The following is a 17,598-nucleotide window of genomic DNA, read 5'->3' as shown; positions in this document are numbered from 1 at the left end:
AAAAATAACTCTTATAATTTTGATCACATAGATGTCTGATTAAAACAAGTTGAGAAATTCTTCATAAAAACTTAGGGGCTGCTAGCCAGTCTATGCTCGACCGAAAGCGCGAAGCACCTGTAGGTGAGACTGCCGGGGGCATGCCCCCTCCATTTAGAATTTAGATCTCTGAGGCACTAGACCTATTAGTGTATCTATTAAATTAAGGATCCCCATACCGCTTTCAAAAAACGTAACTACGTATTGGAACATGTTTTCTAGCATAACTAGGTATAGGCGTTGATAAATTATTTCTGAAAGGGAATCAATTCCTTTTTTCGCGGCACTTTTATGAGAAATAATTAAACGTCAAACAAACAAAATATAATCAACAACAGTGTTCTGGGTGTGATGATTTAGCGTTACTAGACCAGAGTCTTTTTTTTAGGTTGATGGTATATAGATTTTCAATTAAAATAATGATGTTTATAAGTCCCCCCCCCCGTCCCCCCAACAAAAAAGTGTTGTTGTTGTGTTGATCGTGGTAGTGTTTTGTTTGTTTAAATGAGTTAACATACAGAAAAGTATTACAGAATTAAACATGAAATAAATTTTACGGTGAAAGGACACGGTAATCTGGAAATAAAAGTCATAATTTAGTCCTCCGTGAAAAGGTTTACAAATGATCTTTGTTTTCCAATACAGTCGCTTGCTTGAATAATTTCATAAAAAAGAGTAGTCTGAGATTTATTTATAACACTACTAATGTAAAGAGATCGTATGTTACTTACATTATTCAGATATTCCGTCTTTTCGTATTGCAGAGTTATCTTCTCTTGTGAGCAGATATTGATTGTTACGTCATTTGTTTGTGAAAGAATCGTCATCAATTTTTGAGGAAACGACGTAGTTTTCTCACACAAACCAATGACGTAACAATCAATACCTGCTCACGAGAGAGATAACTCTGCAATACGCAAAGACGGAATTGCAATATAAACGCTTGAAGACAGACGAGAAAAATGAATTCGAGAAAGAAAAATGTGTTTTGTTAACTCTGTGTGTATACAATCATGAACATTTTGCGTCAGCGTTACACTGTTGTATTTGATATGCATGCATTCATACCTGTAACAACATACTATCAAACATGACATTGTAAACAGTTTAATTATTACACTTAACCGATGAAATATCAATAATAAAATATCAGCGATGATATGTGCTTCTTGTGCTCGGCATGTAGGGTAGCACAAATGCTACCAATGCAGATGGAGAAACGCTGTCAACATTCCAAACCCGGGGGAGGGGTTAGACGGTTAGAAGATTACTCGAGAGATTGGAAAATCATTAAAAAATAACAGTTTTGGCAAATCGAAATCGGAGAAATGTACCTTTCTTTACCATTATTGAGTCAGTCCGTTTGTTTAACTTAGATTGATTTCATTGATTTCTCTATTTTGTTTCTCTTGTCATTACTTTGTGGTTTATTATTTGTTATCATTTAAATATTTGTGTGAGTTTTTTCTAGAAGAATGCGTGGATTTTGCAAGTGTTAAATTTGCGTTTTGATAACTCTTGAAAGTAAATACGTTGTTTTTCTTTGTGATTTTTTTATTCATTGTTCTTCATACTTTTAATATACAGGACAAAACATAGATAATATAAGTGTACCGAAATAATTCGGCAATAAATCATTTTTCATCTGGACATTCGATGTATTTGATATCATTCAATAAGAAAATGGACGTAGCTTATAGTTTCCAGTGTTTGTTATATACGATATTGTAAGCATGATTTAAAAAGAAAGAAAAACTAGCTAAAGGAACACATTTTCTTTGTATCCAAAATGAACAGGAAAAATGAACCAATGATTTACGGGAAATAAATGCAAGATTTATCTTTGTTGACAATTGTTTGCCCTTCTTTCATAACTTTTGAAACAAATGAATTATTTTCAGATTATATTTATTACAGAAAATAATTTCCTCTTTACATTATACGAGTTATTTCCCTTCGACCATAAAAAATAATTCCGATTTCCCGCGTTATACCACATTCGCACCTCCATTTGAAGAGTCACGTAACTAAGGAGACGTACGCGTAGAGAACTATTTTCTGTTATGAACTTTTATGATTTAAAGGTTAATTTCTGAATTTTTAATAAAATAGTCTTTTAAATTACATTTATTATGTCTTTACGATTCATTTGGTATTTTACAATTTATTTGTTTTGCATAGCCTGTATTAAGTAAGGATTTGTATGACTCTCTTATGCGTATCCGGTATATTGTGTTATTTGGTGTAAACAAATGGAGGTTGGTTGAGTCGAAGCGAAAATGGCAGAGAGGAAATACGATTTAGCCCTTGTTAATACGCTAACTGACAAGAAAGTTCGACTACATCCATGGTAAATAAATACAGAGACATTAATTCACTTGTAATTATATACTTCAAATGAAATAATGGTGGTTCGCAAGGATCAAAATATTCCATGAATATTATTGATGTATCAATCGGCAAGGAAGGGAGAGCTCATTTAAAATGATGTCGTTGTGGTCTCGTCCGAGTTGGTTCAAATTATTCCACGTTATAATGACACATACCCCAACCCATCCTGCCATATTCATTGCTTACAATGTACACAGATTATAGTATTAACTCTGGACACTGATGGCAAGCTATTCGGATGATCTTCCTTAACATCCAGCAGAATCTTGTATCAAAATAGTGCTTGTCGCCTTGAGAGAACTATCAGGATTATTTTCACATAATCGCTCTTACTGAAATGCATATTTTTTTAAGGAAAACTTTAACTTCAATGTTTGTCTGTCCTTATTGTTTGGCCTATTTAAGACTAATCTATACCTTGATTCAGGTGATTAGCCGAGTATAGTCTAATGGCTTACTTGCATTAACATGTAAGAACAACTGGCATCAGTTTTAAAATGGCAGCAGGAAGAAGCCAGTAGCTTCATCTGAATAAATGTATAGAAGTCATATGAAATGAGATTAGATATGCATATATGTGCTCACACGCTAATTGACTCTATGCTCTATTTATAACAGTTCTGACAATTTAATCATGCTTAATATTCTTTCTATTATAATTTCCATTCCTTAAAGAGACAGAACAATAACCTTAGACTTTTGCTTTTTTGAGCACTCTTGATATATTTAATTTTATGTTTACTATCATTTATTTCTTTTCCTTTAATCATCTCTTACATTGTAAATACTGTAATACTACAACTCATACATTCACATTTACTATGATACTTTTATATAATCTTTTAGTGCATCATACTGAAATTATTTAGCACTTATTATATTATGCACCAATCAAAAATGGCTAAACCTTTTCACCCTTTCAGGCTGTAACTCTTAGCAACTTGATGATGTCACAGTTATTCTTTATTGTTCTAGTCACATGACCTATACTGTCATTGAACCATTGTTGCAAACATCATGTAACTGTGCTCTGAAGATGGCCTCCCTTTGGCTGAAACATGTCAGCATATAGGATGTAAATCAAACATTACATATTGTACCGGATTCAGTGGTGTTGTTGCTCATCATTTCTGTTTTTATGATATTGTTCTGTAGTATTGACATTCTTGTCACATTTCATTGTTATTTTTGTATTGTTTCTGATTCAGGTATAAAGAAAGATTACAGACAAAACTCATCAAGTCTTTGAAACCAGCAGATACTTCAAAATGTTTGATGGGAAAAGATTGGTTGTTTCTGAAAGACGGTTTAGATGATTTTAGAGATGGTTTGCCACCGCCAGTTCAAGGAGATGTCTTCATCAAGGTATGGTATATGTCTGCTTTATAAAAAAGGGCTCAAATTAAATGGCAGCTTTTAAACTAAGCTACCCATAGGAAAAAAACACAACATTTCTAACAGGTGCATAAATCCAATTGTCAATTTCTGCTGTATTTTGAAATTTTGATGTTTTTGTGGTTTGGTGATGTATTGAGCAAGATATGTAAGGAATATCTAAAAAAAAAAAAAATAGGTGAAAAGAAACATGATACATTTGTAGCGGAACTAGACTTTGTCTATCATTAGCGACCAGGTAGCTCAATTGGTAGAGCTTCAGTTTAGAGTGCAGTGGGTCCAAGGTTCAAATCCCAGTCTTGTCGTACATTTTTCTGCTCCTACCATATTTATACCCACCAAAGATGGTATATGGTCTCATGTGTCTTTACGGTTGATGACTTTGTTAAAGGAGGGAGGAGTAAAGCAGAGCTAGACTGGGTTGATCATCGTGACCGGGTAGCTCAATTGGTACAGATCATCTGTCTAGAGTTTGGAGGGTCCCAGGTTCAAACCTTGGTCTGGCCGTGTATTTTCCGCTCCTACGATGGCACATTGATGGCAAGCGAGGTGGAATATAAAAACAAGTGACGTTATAATAATGAGCAAGGTTTTAGTGTACTTCTTTGATTGTAACTATATATAGACATCTGCCCTCAATTGTGATTATATTGCGTATATCACTTTGGCTTCTTTTTTTATTTTCAGGGAAGCAAAGGACCCGGGCCTAATGTTAAGCACAGTAGTGAAAACACCAGGGTAGTCAAACAACCAGCGGTGAGGAACCGGTTCAGTAAACATCAAATCTGTTACTCAAGGCTAACTCCCTTACAACAGCAGCGCAGGGATCATATTGATGAAATTGAGTATGGCTTAACTCAGCACCCCCTGGCTCTGTACCCACACCTGGAGGAGAGTGTTAACCCAGAGGTACTCACAAACACTGTTTTTTTTAGCCAGTTTTCACATTGATGCTGTCTCAATCACATTGAAGTAAATAAATAAAGAGAAATGCAGGAGAACAAAGATATTTTCAAAATATCTCTTTCATTATATATATGATATGAACATTATTTATTTATAAACCCTCAGAGTTTACATATGTCTCTTCATCATTTGGAAGAATAAAATTGCAGAAGGACCAGAGTATTTTTCATTCTTCCTATTAAAACTTTTATGAAGGACCCTCTTTAATTTATCACTCACTCAGCATTAACCTTGCTCCTGTTTGGGATTCTACTTCTATACACTTTGCAGCAATGAGTTTTATTTAAAGTTGTGTTAAGGCCCCAAAAAATGACTTCTTTATATGGAGTGGGATTTCTGCCTGTAATTAAGTGTAATAGTGCCTATCACTATAAATGCCAATAAAATGTTTAGGGTAGGCACAAAAACTAGGGTAGGGAGGGTCAACAGAAATACAAGATTATTTTTATTGGCTTTATTTTTTTGCAGTGTTAGATCCAGAATAGTTATCTAAAGTAATTTAGTCTTTAGTAGTTGTTATTTGGTGATAGCTAACAAGTTGCAAACTTGGGATATACTACATCTATCTTTGTAATAACTATAGCTTAAAAGCTAAACCGAAACTGGTAGAACTTCACAGTACAATGTATGCCTCAAGGTCTGATCCTTGATCAGATGTCTGTCACAATTGTCTGCTCCATCCCTAGCCTGATGGTAAAACGCTGGATTTCCTTAAATTAGCTATAATTTGCCATGTTGTTTTTATTTTTGTTTCAATTTGCAAAGAGTATTAATAGATAAATAAAATATATATATATCACAAATATATATTTTGACACATGAAAGTACAGTCAAACCTTTATTAAGAGACCACCCTTCAGAAGTTCAAAAAAGTGGTCTCTTTACACAAGTGGTCTCTTAAAACAGGTTCATTTCACAATAAACTCAATATATATTATAGGGCAATATGTAAAGTGGTCTCTTAACCCTTTCACCCCTATGTAACTTTAGTAGACTCTACCATGCATTGATCTGGATGAGTCCTGATGGTCTACATTGGTGAAAGGGTTACACATGTGGTGTTTTAAAACAGGTTTAATTCACAATGAAATCATAATTGGGAATATTAAAAGTGGTTTCTTAACACAGGTGGTCTCTTAATGGAATATTGGCACAAGCAGATTTGTTGTATATTTGGCCATTGTTTTTATTTGCGAGTTAAACATACCAAAAAATTAGATGATGATAATAATTGTTCGTAAAAATTAAGCAAGTTACAGTACTACCAGTAATTCAAACGCTCTTCTTTCAAAAAACTTAAACCATTATTTCATATGTAAACTTTACAATATATAGGAGGATTAACTTATTGAAAGTTGACCCTAAAATGTTTACAAATATTTCTTGTGTCCCAGCTTTTTGAGGATATTGTGGACATCCTCGATCCTGAGATGAACCTAGACTCAGAAGTTGGTTCGTTGGAGGACTTTGATGAGGAGGAAGACACCTTCTCCAAGACGGATGAGGATGGAGATAAAATTTCGGAGGCTGATCTTGACAAAGCACCCGAGTAAGTATCCAAAAACAAACTAGAAATTTTGATGGGAAAAATGAGGATTTTGTCATTAACTCATCAACCCCTACATATCTAAACTGGACTTGCCCAGTTATTGATATGGTAAGGTTCAAATCTGACTTTGAGGGTGTATTTGGGATCTGGAAACCAGTGTTATATCTGACAGTTAAAGTAAGAGAGTCAATTTAAGAAATATGAACTGAAAATCAGTTTAAGATTTGTATAGCTGTTTATCAGAATTGGAATTCACTTGCAGAATCTGAAACATATAGATACATTTCAGGTAATTTATCAAAAAGTTTATCAGATGAATGTTTCATTAAAGCTTAATGAATGAAAATTAAAGATGAATTTTTCAATCTTTTTTGATTGGTATCATTATTGAACAAGAATTCTATTTTTTTATGACTTTGCATACGATGGTTAAAAAGTGATTGATTTCTTGTTTCTCAATGAAGTCATGCCCCACCTGTGCTTAAACTTAAGCGCAGGCCTAAACCTATACTTAGGTACCGAAAAGTCAAGATGAGGTGAGACGTCACAGCAGTGGTCAAGCCACTCATACATATTGTCCAGTATTGTCGCACGAAAGGTCAAATTAAATTCTACTTGATGTTGGAACAAACACATCAAAATACCTACACTGCAATTGATGAAAACAATGAAGATGAATATATATAGATATATATTTAATGTTGTTGTTTTCTTATTGTTGTAACTTGTTATTTTTTTTATAAGATGTCACCATCATAGTGAAATACTACACTTGTAAAGTGATTCATATATGTGTGGTTGTTATGTCACCTTATCAGTGTTATTTTAACTCATTCACCCCTGAAGACACATTTGAACTCTTCCAATTCAAAGGTTGGAATAGTTCATTATGAAATTTCAGGGTTGAATGAGTTAAAAATTTGACAACACAGACATATTGGAAACCATTTATGGAGTTATGCCTTCTTGTTTAAACACACTGTTTGCACTTCTCCTCCAAAAGTACTGCAGTACTTAAGATTATACTTGGTATACAGAACCCTTACGCTGTGGGATATCACACAGGACACTTACATCATGGCAATGTTAATGAATTATATAAATTGGAGTAACCTCCCCTATTAATAGGGTTATATTCCTTTGTTCCCAAAGGACTGCACTGATTTAAATGGTATTTGGTATGCAAAACCCCCACATTGTGGGATATTACACAAAACCTTTACATCCTGAAAATGTTAATAAAGTATATAAATTTAAGTCCCCTACCCTTTTCATAGAGTTATGCCCCTTTGTTAAAAAACATTGTTTGCACTATTCCTCCCAAAGTACTGCACTGATTTAAATTGTATTTGGTAAATATAGAGTCCTTGTTTTGTTTGAAGTTATACCAAACCCTTTCATCAAGGAAATGTCAATAAAGTATATAAATTGAAGTAACCTCCCCTATTTTTAATGTTATTTCCCTACATTTAAAACTGTTGTTTGCACTATTCCTCTTAACGTACAGCACCAGTTCAAATGATACTTGTGCACAGAATCATTACATCAGGGGGATGAGAATGAAGTATACATGTTACTGTTACCTCCAATGTTACGGAGTTATACCCCTTTGTTTAAAAAACATTCTCGAAAGAACTTTTGCCATATTTCTTGGTGCAAGCCGGTGTATAAAGTCTGCATTCTGGCAACAGTTCTAGTTTCATGTAGTCTTACTGTAAAATACAATCGCAAATTCACATATTTCAAAAATACCATAAATTTTTGCACTGAATTTCAATTGCTTTATATTGAAATATCTACAAATATGTGTGTTTACATTGTTTTGTGTAGAGTCAGTCACAAAATTAAATATCTTTCTGATAATTTAAAGGCACAAACACAGGACACATGTTGTTGTTCAAGTCAGATATGTATAAAGTACTGTAGCTGTTCGTAAAAATAAATATTTCAAAGAAATTCAGTGTTTTTCAGTAGCACCGCTAACAATAAATGTGTGGAATGTATTCATTATAAAGCAATTTGTATCTTAATTTCAGATTTCTTATTATTTTATAGAATTCATATAAAAAATAACATTGTTAGCAGATCCCGTGTTTACAATATATTGAACACTTATTTCCAGAGAATCAAACATGAGATTTGAAAATAAAATCTACATGTATGTGTTGCTGTGAAACTCAAAGTTAGGATTCTTGAAACGATTAGAATTGATTTTTTTACCAGTAACTAGTGTTAATCTTCCACCTTTAACTCATTCACCCCTGAAATTTCATAATGAACTATTAAGTTGTAAGATTTCAAATGTGTCTTAGGGGTGAATGAGTTAAACACTTAGGGGTGGTCGGGTTGGGCACTTGCCTCTAACCAAGATGGCCCTGGTTTAATTCCCCGATGGGATGTGAAATTGTATGGGATCGTCTGCCCGTGGGTTTTTCCTCAGGGTATTCTGGTTTCTTCCCACAACAAGAGCCCCTGCATGTTTACATCTGGGCCAACAATAGTGATTAATATTAATGGAAATAAATTGTTTCATAATTGTTGTTAACACTTGCTATAGATTATTGTAGGTGTTTTCCATATCCATTGGTCACCCATCAGTCCATAAGAGTTTGTAAATTGCTCTACATCATTTATACCAATTTAACAAATGTAGGTCACTGTGACCTACTTTTCCCCTTCACTGATTCTGGCTAGACTGTTTCATAAAAGGAAAAGTGGGGTAAACATATATTTTACAAACATTTGAAAATCCGTAAATAAAGATACAAAATGAACTTTGTTTTCTCTATAAGTTCAACAATTTATGCTGAGCTTAATTATTATATTGCAAAAAAACTGATAATGAACAAATTTTTGCTTGGAATTAATTTCGGGATTAACCAGGCAACAGTTTTGCAGTAACTGATTTCTGTAATTTCAATACAATGAGATCAAAGATACTTTTATCAAGGCAAGGGTTTTGATCTCAGGGATGAGGATGTTTCTCCCATATGTACAGGTGAGCCTTCTTAACAAAAACTTCATTTGAACTGACAGGACGGATGAGACGGTGGTTAGGAATCCCTACCGATGGCTTCCTCGTAAGGAAGAAAAAGAGAAGAAAGACAAGAAGAAATCTTCTGATCGTGGACAAGGATCACCTTCTAGAGTAAGTGTTGTTTCAGTTCTGTCATTCCCTTCTAGAGTAGGTGTTCTCATTCTAGTTTCAGTTGCCAGTCCTTTCACTCATTTTCAGTTATTACATTCCTTCTTGGATTAAGGTGATTTACTTCATCTGCTTTAAAGATATCTATTGGTGCAGTTTTGAGATGCATCAAAACTTCAAAGGCATATAATGAGAGCATGAGAGAACATTACCACTATATCAAGATATTTATGATGGAGGTATTACTTTACCTGTGAATTTTATTATTAGAGTTATCTCCCTTCATTCTTTTTGTTTGATAACCAGGGATTATTTGAGTTTTGTCAGTTAAGGATCCCTGTTCCACTGCACTGTAGTTTATATATACACAGTAACCTCCCCTAAACTTCCGTTTGGATATCACTGTAGGATAGTAAGGTCTGGTCACTTCCGTTGACTAGGTATCTCAGTAGTCGGTTAGACCAACAGTATAACAGTGAGAAGGCCTGGGTTGGAATCCCGGTGGAATCCTGCTAACTTGTTATACATTCAGAACACTATATTGTAGATAATAGTTTTTGATTATTTCATCTTAATTATTTTTTTCGTAAAACGCCTGCAAGGTATGGTTTTCTTTTCAGAAATAAATTATCAAAGCTATTGTCATGCCAGATTTTTTTTAGTTTCCAATACTTTGTTTCAGTTTTTGACAGTGGTATGAGGAATCTTAAATAATCAATCCCAAGTAATCATTTATATCAGATGTTATACAGGTTTTGTTTAGTGTAGAACTATTTCGGATGGAAGATGCCTTTGACAGAAAGGTAGCATACATCCTTTGATACTTTGACTGTTCATTTTGTAAAATTCTCTCATCAAGAAACCTTTAATATCTTGACAAGAAACCATACTATGATGCAACCAATTACAGGGTGAGCACATAGAAAAAGTAACCAAAGAGTTTTGTGACTGGGTATCCAGCCTTGGAGGGGAGGAAAATAATATTGAGGAGTCGACTATCACAAGTTTGTTTGCAAGTGGTTACGAGACCAAGCCCGCCCTATCCGTGCCCATACACGTCGTAGAGCTTACCAACGTTCCTCAGGACCTGCGCAGCACAGCTCCGGGAGCACAGACACAACAGACTAACAAAAATATACCACCCCCAGAGATAAAGAAAGAAAACTGGGTAGGTGATTTATCTTTAAATTTTCATTTTTGTTTGTTTGTCAAGAAGTTGAAGTGGTCTCGGTAAAACTATTGAAATTATGCATTAAGTTTTATTATCACTAAATTTATAATAAAACACCAGAGGACTTTAGAAATTAGTCACAAAAATTCACTTTCATTCACTCATTCACCCCTGAAGACGAATTTGAACCCTTCCACTTCAAAGGTTGGAATAGTTCATTATGAAACTTCAGGGGTCAGTGAGTTAAAGATTTGTTGAGACAATTCATTACCAGGTAACACTAAACTGAAAAGTTCTGATACTTATTTCAGGAATTGCATATGAAAAAGAAACAGATCTTCGGGGGGAAATAAACTGACTTAACATTGAGAAAAATAGGAATTAAAAATCTATTGAAAGCCTACTTATTTTAGCAGTAAGCGATTTTTCTTCACTTTTGCATTAACTTGAAAGTGCTAAATTATGGCTACTGCTAAAATAATAAGTCGCTGTGTTCTGTTATGCAAAATACTGTATACCAAGAATTTTTCACCACAGTTTAACTTTCGATTTTTTTCACCTCTGGATATGGTCAAAATCATCTTGACAGCAAATATTTATTCCCAGCATACTGTACTCATTACATGTGCAGGATATGTTAATGCTGGCAAATATGGATTTAACAGTGAAGGGCACAAGTTTGACTTGGCAAAAGTTTAGCAGTTAACAGCAACTGTAGCACAAAATCAATATGTGCTTGAATTGAAAAATATTGCAAATGTGCAAAAAATTATAGTGGTAGGGAAAACTGCCCAGAATATATAATGAAAATGAAAAAAGATGTTCATCTATTTTTACAGAGCTACACAGGAAAATATGAACCAAGTTGGGTAAAATTCAAGTATGGATCTTGGTATTTAGATCCTAAAACTTGGAAAATGAGGAAATTTGTCGACCCCCTTATGGACCCGAAAGAGATTAAAGACATGGAAATGTCTGAAGCCAAGAAGAGGAGCAAAGAATTGGTAATGGTCATATTTTCAATTAACAGATGTGTTGGCCTTTTTACTGTATTTAAGGGGGAAATGGCCTACACATTGGTTTCCGACTCATAGCTTGGATTAGGAATCATTAGAGCGGTTTACTGGAGAGAAAACAAAATCGAAAAAAAAAAAAGAAGAATATTGCAATGCAGTGTCAAGAATAGTAGTTGAATTATTATACCAACCCTACTTCTTTATAAATAATCATATGTATAATGCATACATATTTCAAAGGCATTTCAAGGAATTAATACTATCTATGAATCCCCTGGGCATTTAACAATTTATGAAAATTAAAATGATTGCAGAACATTCCCTATTTCTCAAATAAGAAAAACAGCCATAAAAGACGTGTCTTTATATATGTTGGTAAATTATGAATAAAGGATGACATTATTGGACCAGAATAAAGATAGGGGGCACTTATATGGGATGGGGTGTTATAAGGTTTATTATGGCATAATTGGTTGATTGTTAGGCAAAAATGTCTGAAAATAATGAAGCTGTTTTTTAGATGTGATACAGTACTTGCTGAACACAACATTTTCAAAGTCAATATTTTTTAGTTAGATAAATTATATATAATGTATGGTGTTTTTAACCTGACAGAATCAAGAAATATCAATTTCACATGGAGCAAAGGCGTTTACAGAATTTATGAACAGGAGAGATGACCGTAAACCAGAGGTATGTTGGTGATATTGTTTAACTTAGCCGGTTTAGAAATTCATCTTTCCCTTCTCTGTAACATGTATGGGTTTATAGAAATGCAGTGGAACCTGTGTTATCTGACATCATGTGGGACACACTATATCGGTCATATTAGAGAGAATAATAGAATACTCAGGTCATACTTGGTACTTTTATCGGAAATTTGAATCGTAACATTATGTTGGATTAGACAGGTAGTCAAATTAATCAGGGGTCATATTAGACAGGTAGTCATAATAATCAGGGGTCATATTAGACAAGTAGTCAGAATAATCAGTGGTCAGATTAGACAGGTTTTACTTTAATACTTATCTATATAGACCTTGCCTGTTTCACCAAGATGTAATCCAGGAGATAATCTTGTGATACATTTTACTTCTGTTTAATACATCAGGGCCCACTTGTATAAAACATCTCGAAGTTAAGGAAAATCTCAAGCAATGTATTGTCTATGGGAAGTCTTAGACTTGAGGAAATCTCAAGAGTTGAGATGTTTTATACAAGTGGGCCTTGACACTACAACTTTGTAATTATCTTTAAGGTTTACAGAGGTGCAATGAAACCCAACAACTCATATTTACATATTAACAAGCAGATAGTAAGATGGTTTTAACACAAAAAACATTTGGTGAACATAAAATTGTATTATGTTTCTTGTTTTGTAGAATCTGAAGCTAGGTTGTTCAACTTTTTTGTTTTGAATCTATTTAATAAAAAAAGGGAATTTTCACATGAAATTCAAATCTTACATAAAGTCAAATGAATTGTGCAATTGTACCGAAATAGATTAAAAATATGACAATAATGGTTTGGAAGAAATTATATCTAACTCAAGTTTTCAACATTATTCATTTTAATTTAACTTACCTCCCTTTATCTTCCATTATTAGTTTTAAAATGATTTAAGGTCATCCTCAAATCCATGCTTTTCAGATCCTTAAAGGAGTTTTCTAGATCTTGGTTGGTGAAATGTTGAATTCAAGTGTTATTTTCATGTTTGTTAGATCTATTTTGAGATTTTTTCAGTTATTTATGGGATTTATTTACTGTGAAATCAGATATTTTCGTGCAGCCTAAATTTGTGGTTTCGCAAAAAAATACCATTACTTTGGTGCATGAATTCGTGGATTACGGGAACGGAGAATTCCTTAATATCAGACAATTCAAGGAGGGAAATTACCCACGAAATCAATGTAATAAAAACCACACGAAAATTAATGATTTCACAGTGTTACCCTATGATGATCAGCATTATTTACGATTGTTCATGAAATTTATCTTACGATGAAATTTAAAATGTTGTTTGCTGTTTAATTGAAGATTTGCTTTTGCTGTAAAACCCTTTCATGAAAAATATGTTTTGACATTAAGAACTTTTTCAAAATTAAGAATTTAGAAAAAATAAAATATACCACGATTGTGAAAACATCTTCAAAATGAAAATGAATAGCTGTTTTGTTGGTTTAGTTTTCCATTGCTACACTAAAATAAAATAAATAATCTTACCTACCAAAGACACTGAACTCATTTCACTCACAAACCTCAAGTTGATATTGATATGCAATTCATTTAAATAACATGAGAAGTAGGGTGATGAAATTTGAACTAAAAAAATGTCTGTCTAAAATGTTACAAGATGACACCACAATATTTTTGAAAAATAATTCAATTTTCAAAATCAAAACATTCTGAATAATATTCTGTTATGTAACCAGTTTTTTTTTTAAATTTCATGGGGAAGAGTTATAGTCGTAATGAACGGTGAAAACTAGATGAACTCACATTGAAGTGCCTTAAAACTGTTTCGGAAGACACTAGACTTTTGCAAACATGAATTAAAAACATTTACTCCTTTGTATCCACAACATTTATCATAACAATTTCCTGAAATTTTATAAAGCTGGGGTAATTGAATGACTGAACTTTGGTTTGTCACTGATATGTAGAATCATCAAACTTCTAGGGGTTATGCTCACCTACAAGCAGAGAGTTAATGTTACCCCTGGGATTTCGAGGATGGCGGTAGGGGTGTGTGACACAGACTCCGAGTAATTAATTCCCTTTACATGTTTATTTCTTTGAAGCTTACGACGTTTCAAAGTGTTTAGGTTAACGTTATGAAAAACCTGTTCACTTGTTCAACAAGATATACAGAATTAGTGTGAAGTCTGATCAAGCTGAATCGTTTTTAGTTGACATTAACCCTTTCACCCCTATGCAACTTTAGTAGACTCTACCATGCATTTATCTAGATGAGTCCATTGTGGTCTACAGTGGTGAAAGGGTTAAGGTACTTGTCTGAAATGGTAACCATAGAAAAACATGCTCATTCCTGCAAAATATGAACCATGTGGTAAACAGCCTGTTCAAAATGCATTTGGAACCAACAGATTTATCTGTCAACATGTCCAAGTATGGTGTAGGGGCCAGAGGAAATTCTGGCTTACCAGACATATAGCTGGTGCAACATTTATACCACATAACAGAATCATCTCCCTAGCTGATAGGACTTTAATGGTCATCATGGACACAAACCTTGCCCTTTCGTCACTTTCCACTCCGAGATACTTTTTACATTTTTAGGATATATTCCCATAAAAAATACACAATACCCGAATATTTTTTTTTTAAACTTTAGGCTAAATTATCTGTAAGGACAAAATCTAGCCTGAGTTTTCTTTGGCCCTGACACCAGACTTAGACATTTTGACAGATAGATGTGTGGTTAGCCCGAGTTAACTCTGGCCCTGACACCAGACTTAAACATTTTGACAGATATATGTGTGGTTAGCCCGAGTTAACTCTGGCCCTGACACCAGACTTAGACATTTTGACAGATAGATGTGTGGTTAGCCCGAATTAACTCTGTCCCTGATTCCAGACTTAGACATGTTGACAGATATATTTGCAATGGCGCAACGTCCGTCATCTGTCCTTTTCATGATTTATATGCATTCTTGATATTTTAAATTCTATAAAACCCAGTTGCTTACAAAAATATTCTCCAAGATGAAGGTTTGGTTCCTTGGGTTTGCCATTGTTTAACAGCTCAAGTCACTAGCGTGCATCGTAGAATACATTTCGAAGCAGCTGAATTTCATACCATTATACATGTTTAGAATCTACTCTATAATCTTTAAATGAAAGTGGTTTTTTTTTCAAAACGTGCAAGAATATATATACATAATTTTTATTTAAAATGTTCTTGTCTTTCAGTTTTTAGTAGAAGTTGAGGATATTCAACAGAAAGCAGCCGAGGAAGAAGCCAGGAGATTAGAGGCAGAGTTAGCGGCAAAGAACAAAACATTTATATACCGCAAGAAGGCTGATGCCGTAGAAGCTTCCTAGCTTTTGTAGAAACAATGCGACAGTTTATCAGTATCCGAAAAATACCATTCAGGTCAAGGTCGTGCCAGTGACATAACACTATAAGGCATTTGTTTTATTATATTAAGATTCCGTCCATTTTTGTCTAGTATGTCTAGAATATGTTATATCTAGTGGAATAAGTGGTCCATCAAGTGATTGTGAAATATTAAGTTCTGGAACTGTTTTATTTCTTACAATATTAAGTGAAAATTGGGAACCTTACACCAGGTTTTTTTCACGCAACTTTCGTACCAAGAAAGCCACATGGAATGGCAATACTGAGAAAGTTTTTTCCCTCTTGAAACGTTTTCCTTTTGAATCTGTCCATCTTTTATGATTCATTAAAAGGGATATTTATTTTCTTGTTGTACCAAGTTTGCATACATTGCAAAACTAAATTTTGCAAATCTTTTCTTAAAAGTTGATATACGAATATTACCATGTTATTACATCACTGCTGACAGTTATCTTAAGTATGGAGCACACAATATTATCAATTAATGTTAACTGCTTCTTGTAAAGCTGCTATGTAGATTTGATGAGGACGATACTTGTTCTATAAGAATGTATCACAATGTTTAATGTGTATGATGGTTATATTAAATATTAAGCATCAGAGCCTAATTGTTTTTAATTTTTCGACTTGGTCCTGATGTATATTTTGGTATACCTGACCTGTAGGCTTTTGTTGTATGAAATGTGTAAGCTTAAATACATTGAATTTTTTTTTATATCGGTGATATTTTTGAAATAATTAAAACTGAAAACCAAAGTACAGATGATCTAGAATTTATTTATCTATAAGCTAAATAAATATAGATATTAGATCTATTCTATTTATATTCAGAGAATGAACGAAATGTACTGATAAATGAGCTTGTTTATAGAACTTCATTTTATGGATATTGTGAAAAAAAGTTTTTAGCAAAACCTACTTTGTACACAATGCACACACAATATTCTTCTTAAAAGTGAAATTGATATGGAATTAGCCATTAGCTTATTTTGAAATTGATTACGTAAAGCAAAATATGCTAGACGATAAAAAGAAAGAGATAAGAATTTCCAATATATTTTATTAAAAGATTTTTGTTGTGGAATAAATACGTAATCTCAGTCATCTACTAGTGGCTTATTCCCTGATATTTTTTTCAATTGTCTAGAAATTTGCATGCTATGTGATAATGTTTACTATGTTTTTATATCGAGTATATATTTATTGTAATACATTCCCCATAAAGGTGGAATGTCCATACACCACTGTGATTTAATTTTACTGTAAAACGGGAAATGTTCGTCTGTAAGGATGAATATTTTTTGCGGAACGAAAATAATCCGGTTTACAGTTTATATTATACGTTACGGATATGTTACCCTGTTGTTTAGGTTTCACTGAACATCAATAAATATTTTAAAAAATCACGAAAATGAGTTGTTGAATTTTCTTACACATTGGAGTTTTCACTTATGTTACAAGACGACTGGCTTTAGTTTTGGAGTTATACTGTAAACTACTTAATTTTAGTTAATTCTTATATTCGATACGGTAATTGAGAAGACACATTTCCTAAAATTTTAGCTCAAAGCAATAATTCATTGTCTATGATAACAAGAAAACAATTTAATCGAGTAACTTGTATGTATTGATTTATATTCAAACTGATTTATACTCGAACTTTCCTTTACATAGCAAATATGATTAAGAAGAGAACATAAAACGATACTCACGTCCTTTTAAATCTGAAAATAGGAAACAATACAAAGTTGATATAAAGAACACAGCAATTATAAATATCAAAATTGAAATGCCTTCTGCGTTTGGTACAAAAGGAGTTCTCAT

At 33.3% G+C, this 17,598-nt stretch overlaps 1 protein-coding gene across 3 annotated transcripts; it reads left to right on the top strand.

Moving 5' to 3' along the window:
- Positions 1-2,248: 2,248 nt before the first annotated feature.
- Positions 2,249-16,478, top strand: LOC110459251 (protein FAM47E-like). Of its 3 annotated transcripts, XM_021511420.1 has the most exons (10): positions 2,249-2,389; positions 3,639-3,795; positions 4,513-4,734; positions 6,186-6,340; positions 9,377-9,488; positions 10,396-10,653; positions 11,496-11,660; positions 12,288-12,365; positions 13,323-13,349; positions 15,606-15,692. In XM_021511420.1, the coding sequence occupies exons 1-9, from the start codon at positions 2,319-2,321 to the stop codon at positions 13,341-13,343; spliced, it is 1,239 nt and encodes a 412-aa protein (XP_021367095.1). In that variant the 5' UTR covers positions 2,249-2,318; the 3' UTR covers positions 13,344-13,349; positions 15,606-15,692. The 3 variants fall into 3 exon arrangements, with proteins under 3 accessions (XP_021367095.1, XP_021367093.1, XP_021367094.1); XM_021511418.1 differs by lacking the exon at positions 13,323-13,349 and having other exon boundaries at positions 2,251-2,389; positions 15,606-16,478; XM_021511419.1 differs by lacking the exons at positions 2,249-2,389; positions 13,323-13,349 and adding an exon at positions 3,407-3,505 and having other exon boundaries at positions 15,606-16,478.
- The last annotated feature ends 1,120 nt before the right edge of the window (positions 16,479-17,598 follow it).

This window comes from Mizuhopecten yessoensis, unplaced genomic scaffold (assembly GCF_002113885.1).
Source record: "Mizuhopecten yessoensis strain PY_sf001 unplaced genomic scaffold, ASM211388v2 scaffold9987, whole genome shotgun sequence".
NCBI classification, from domain to species: Eukaryota; Metazoa; Mollusca; class Bivalvia; order Pectinida; family Pectinidae; genus Mizuhopecten; species Mizuhopecten yessoensis.
This window is presented reverse-complemented; position numbering and strand designations above follow the sequence as displayed.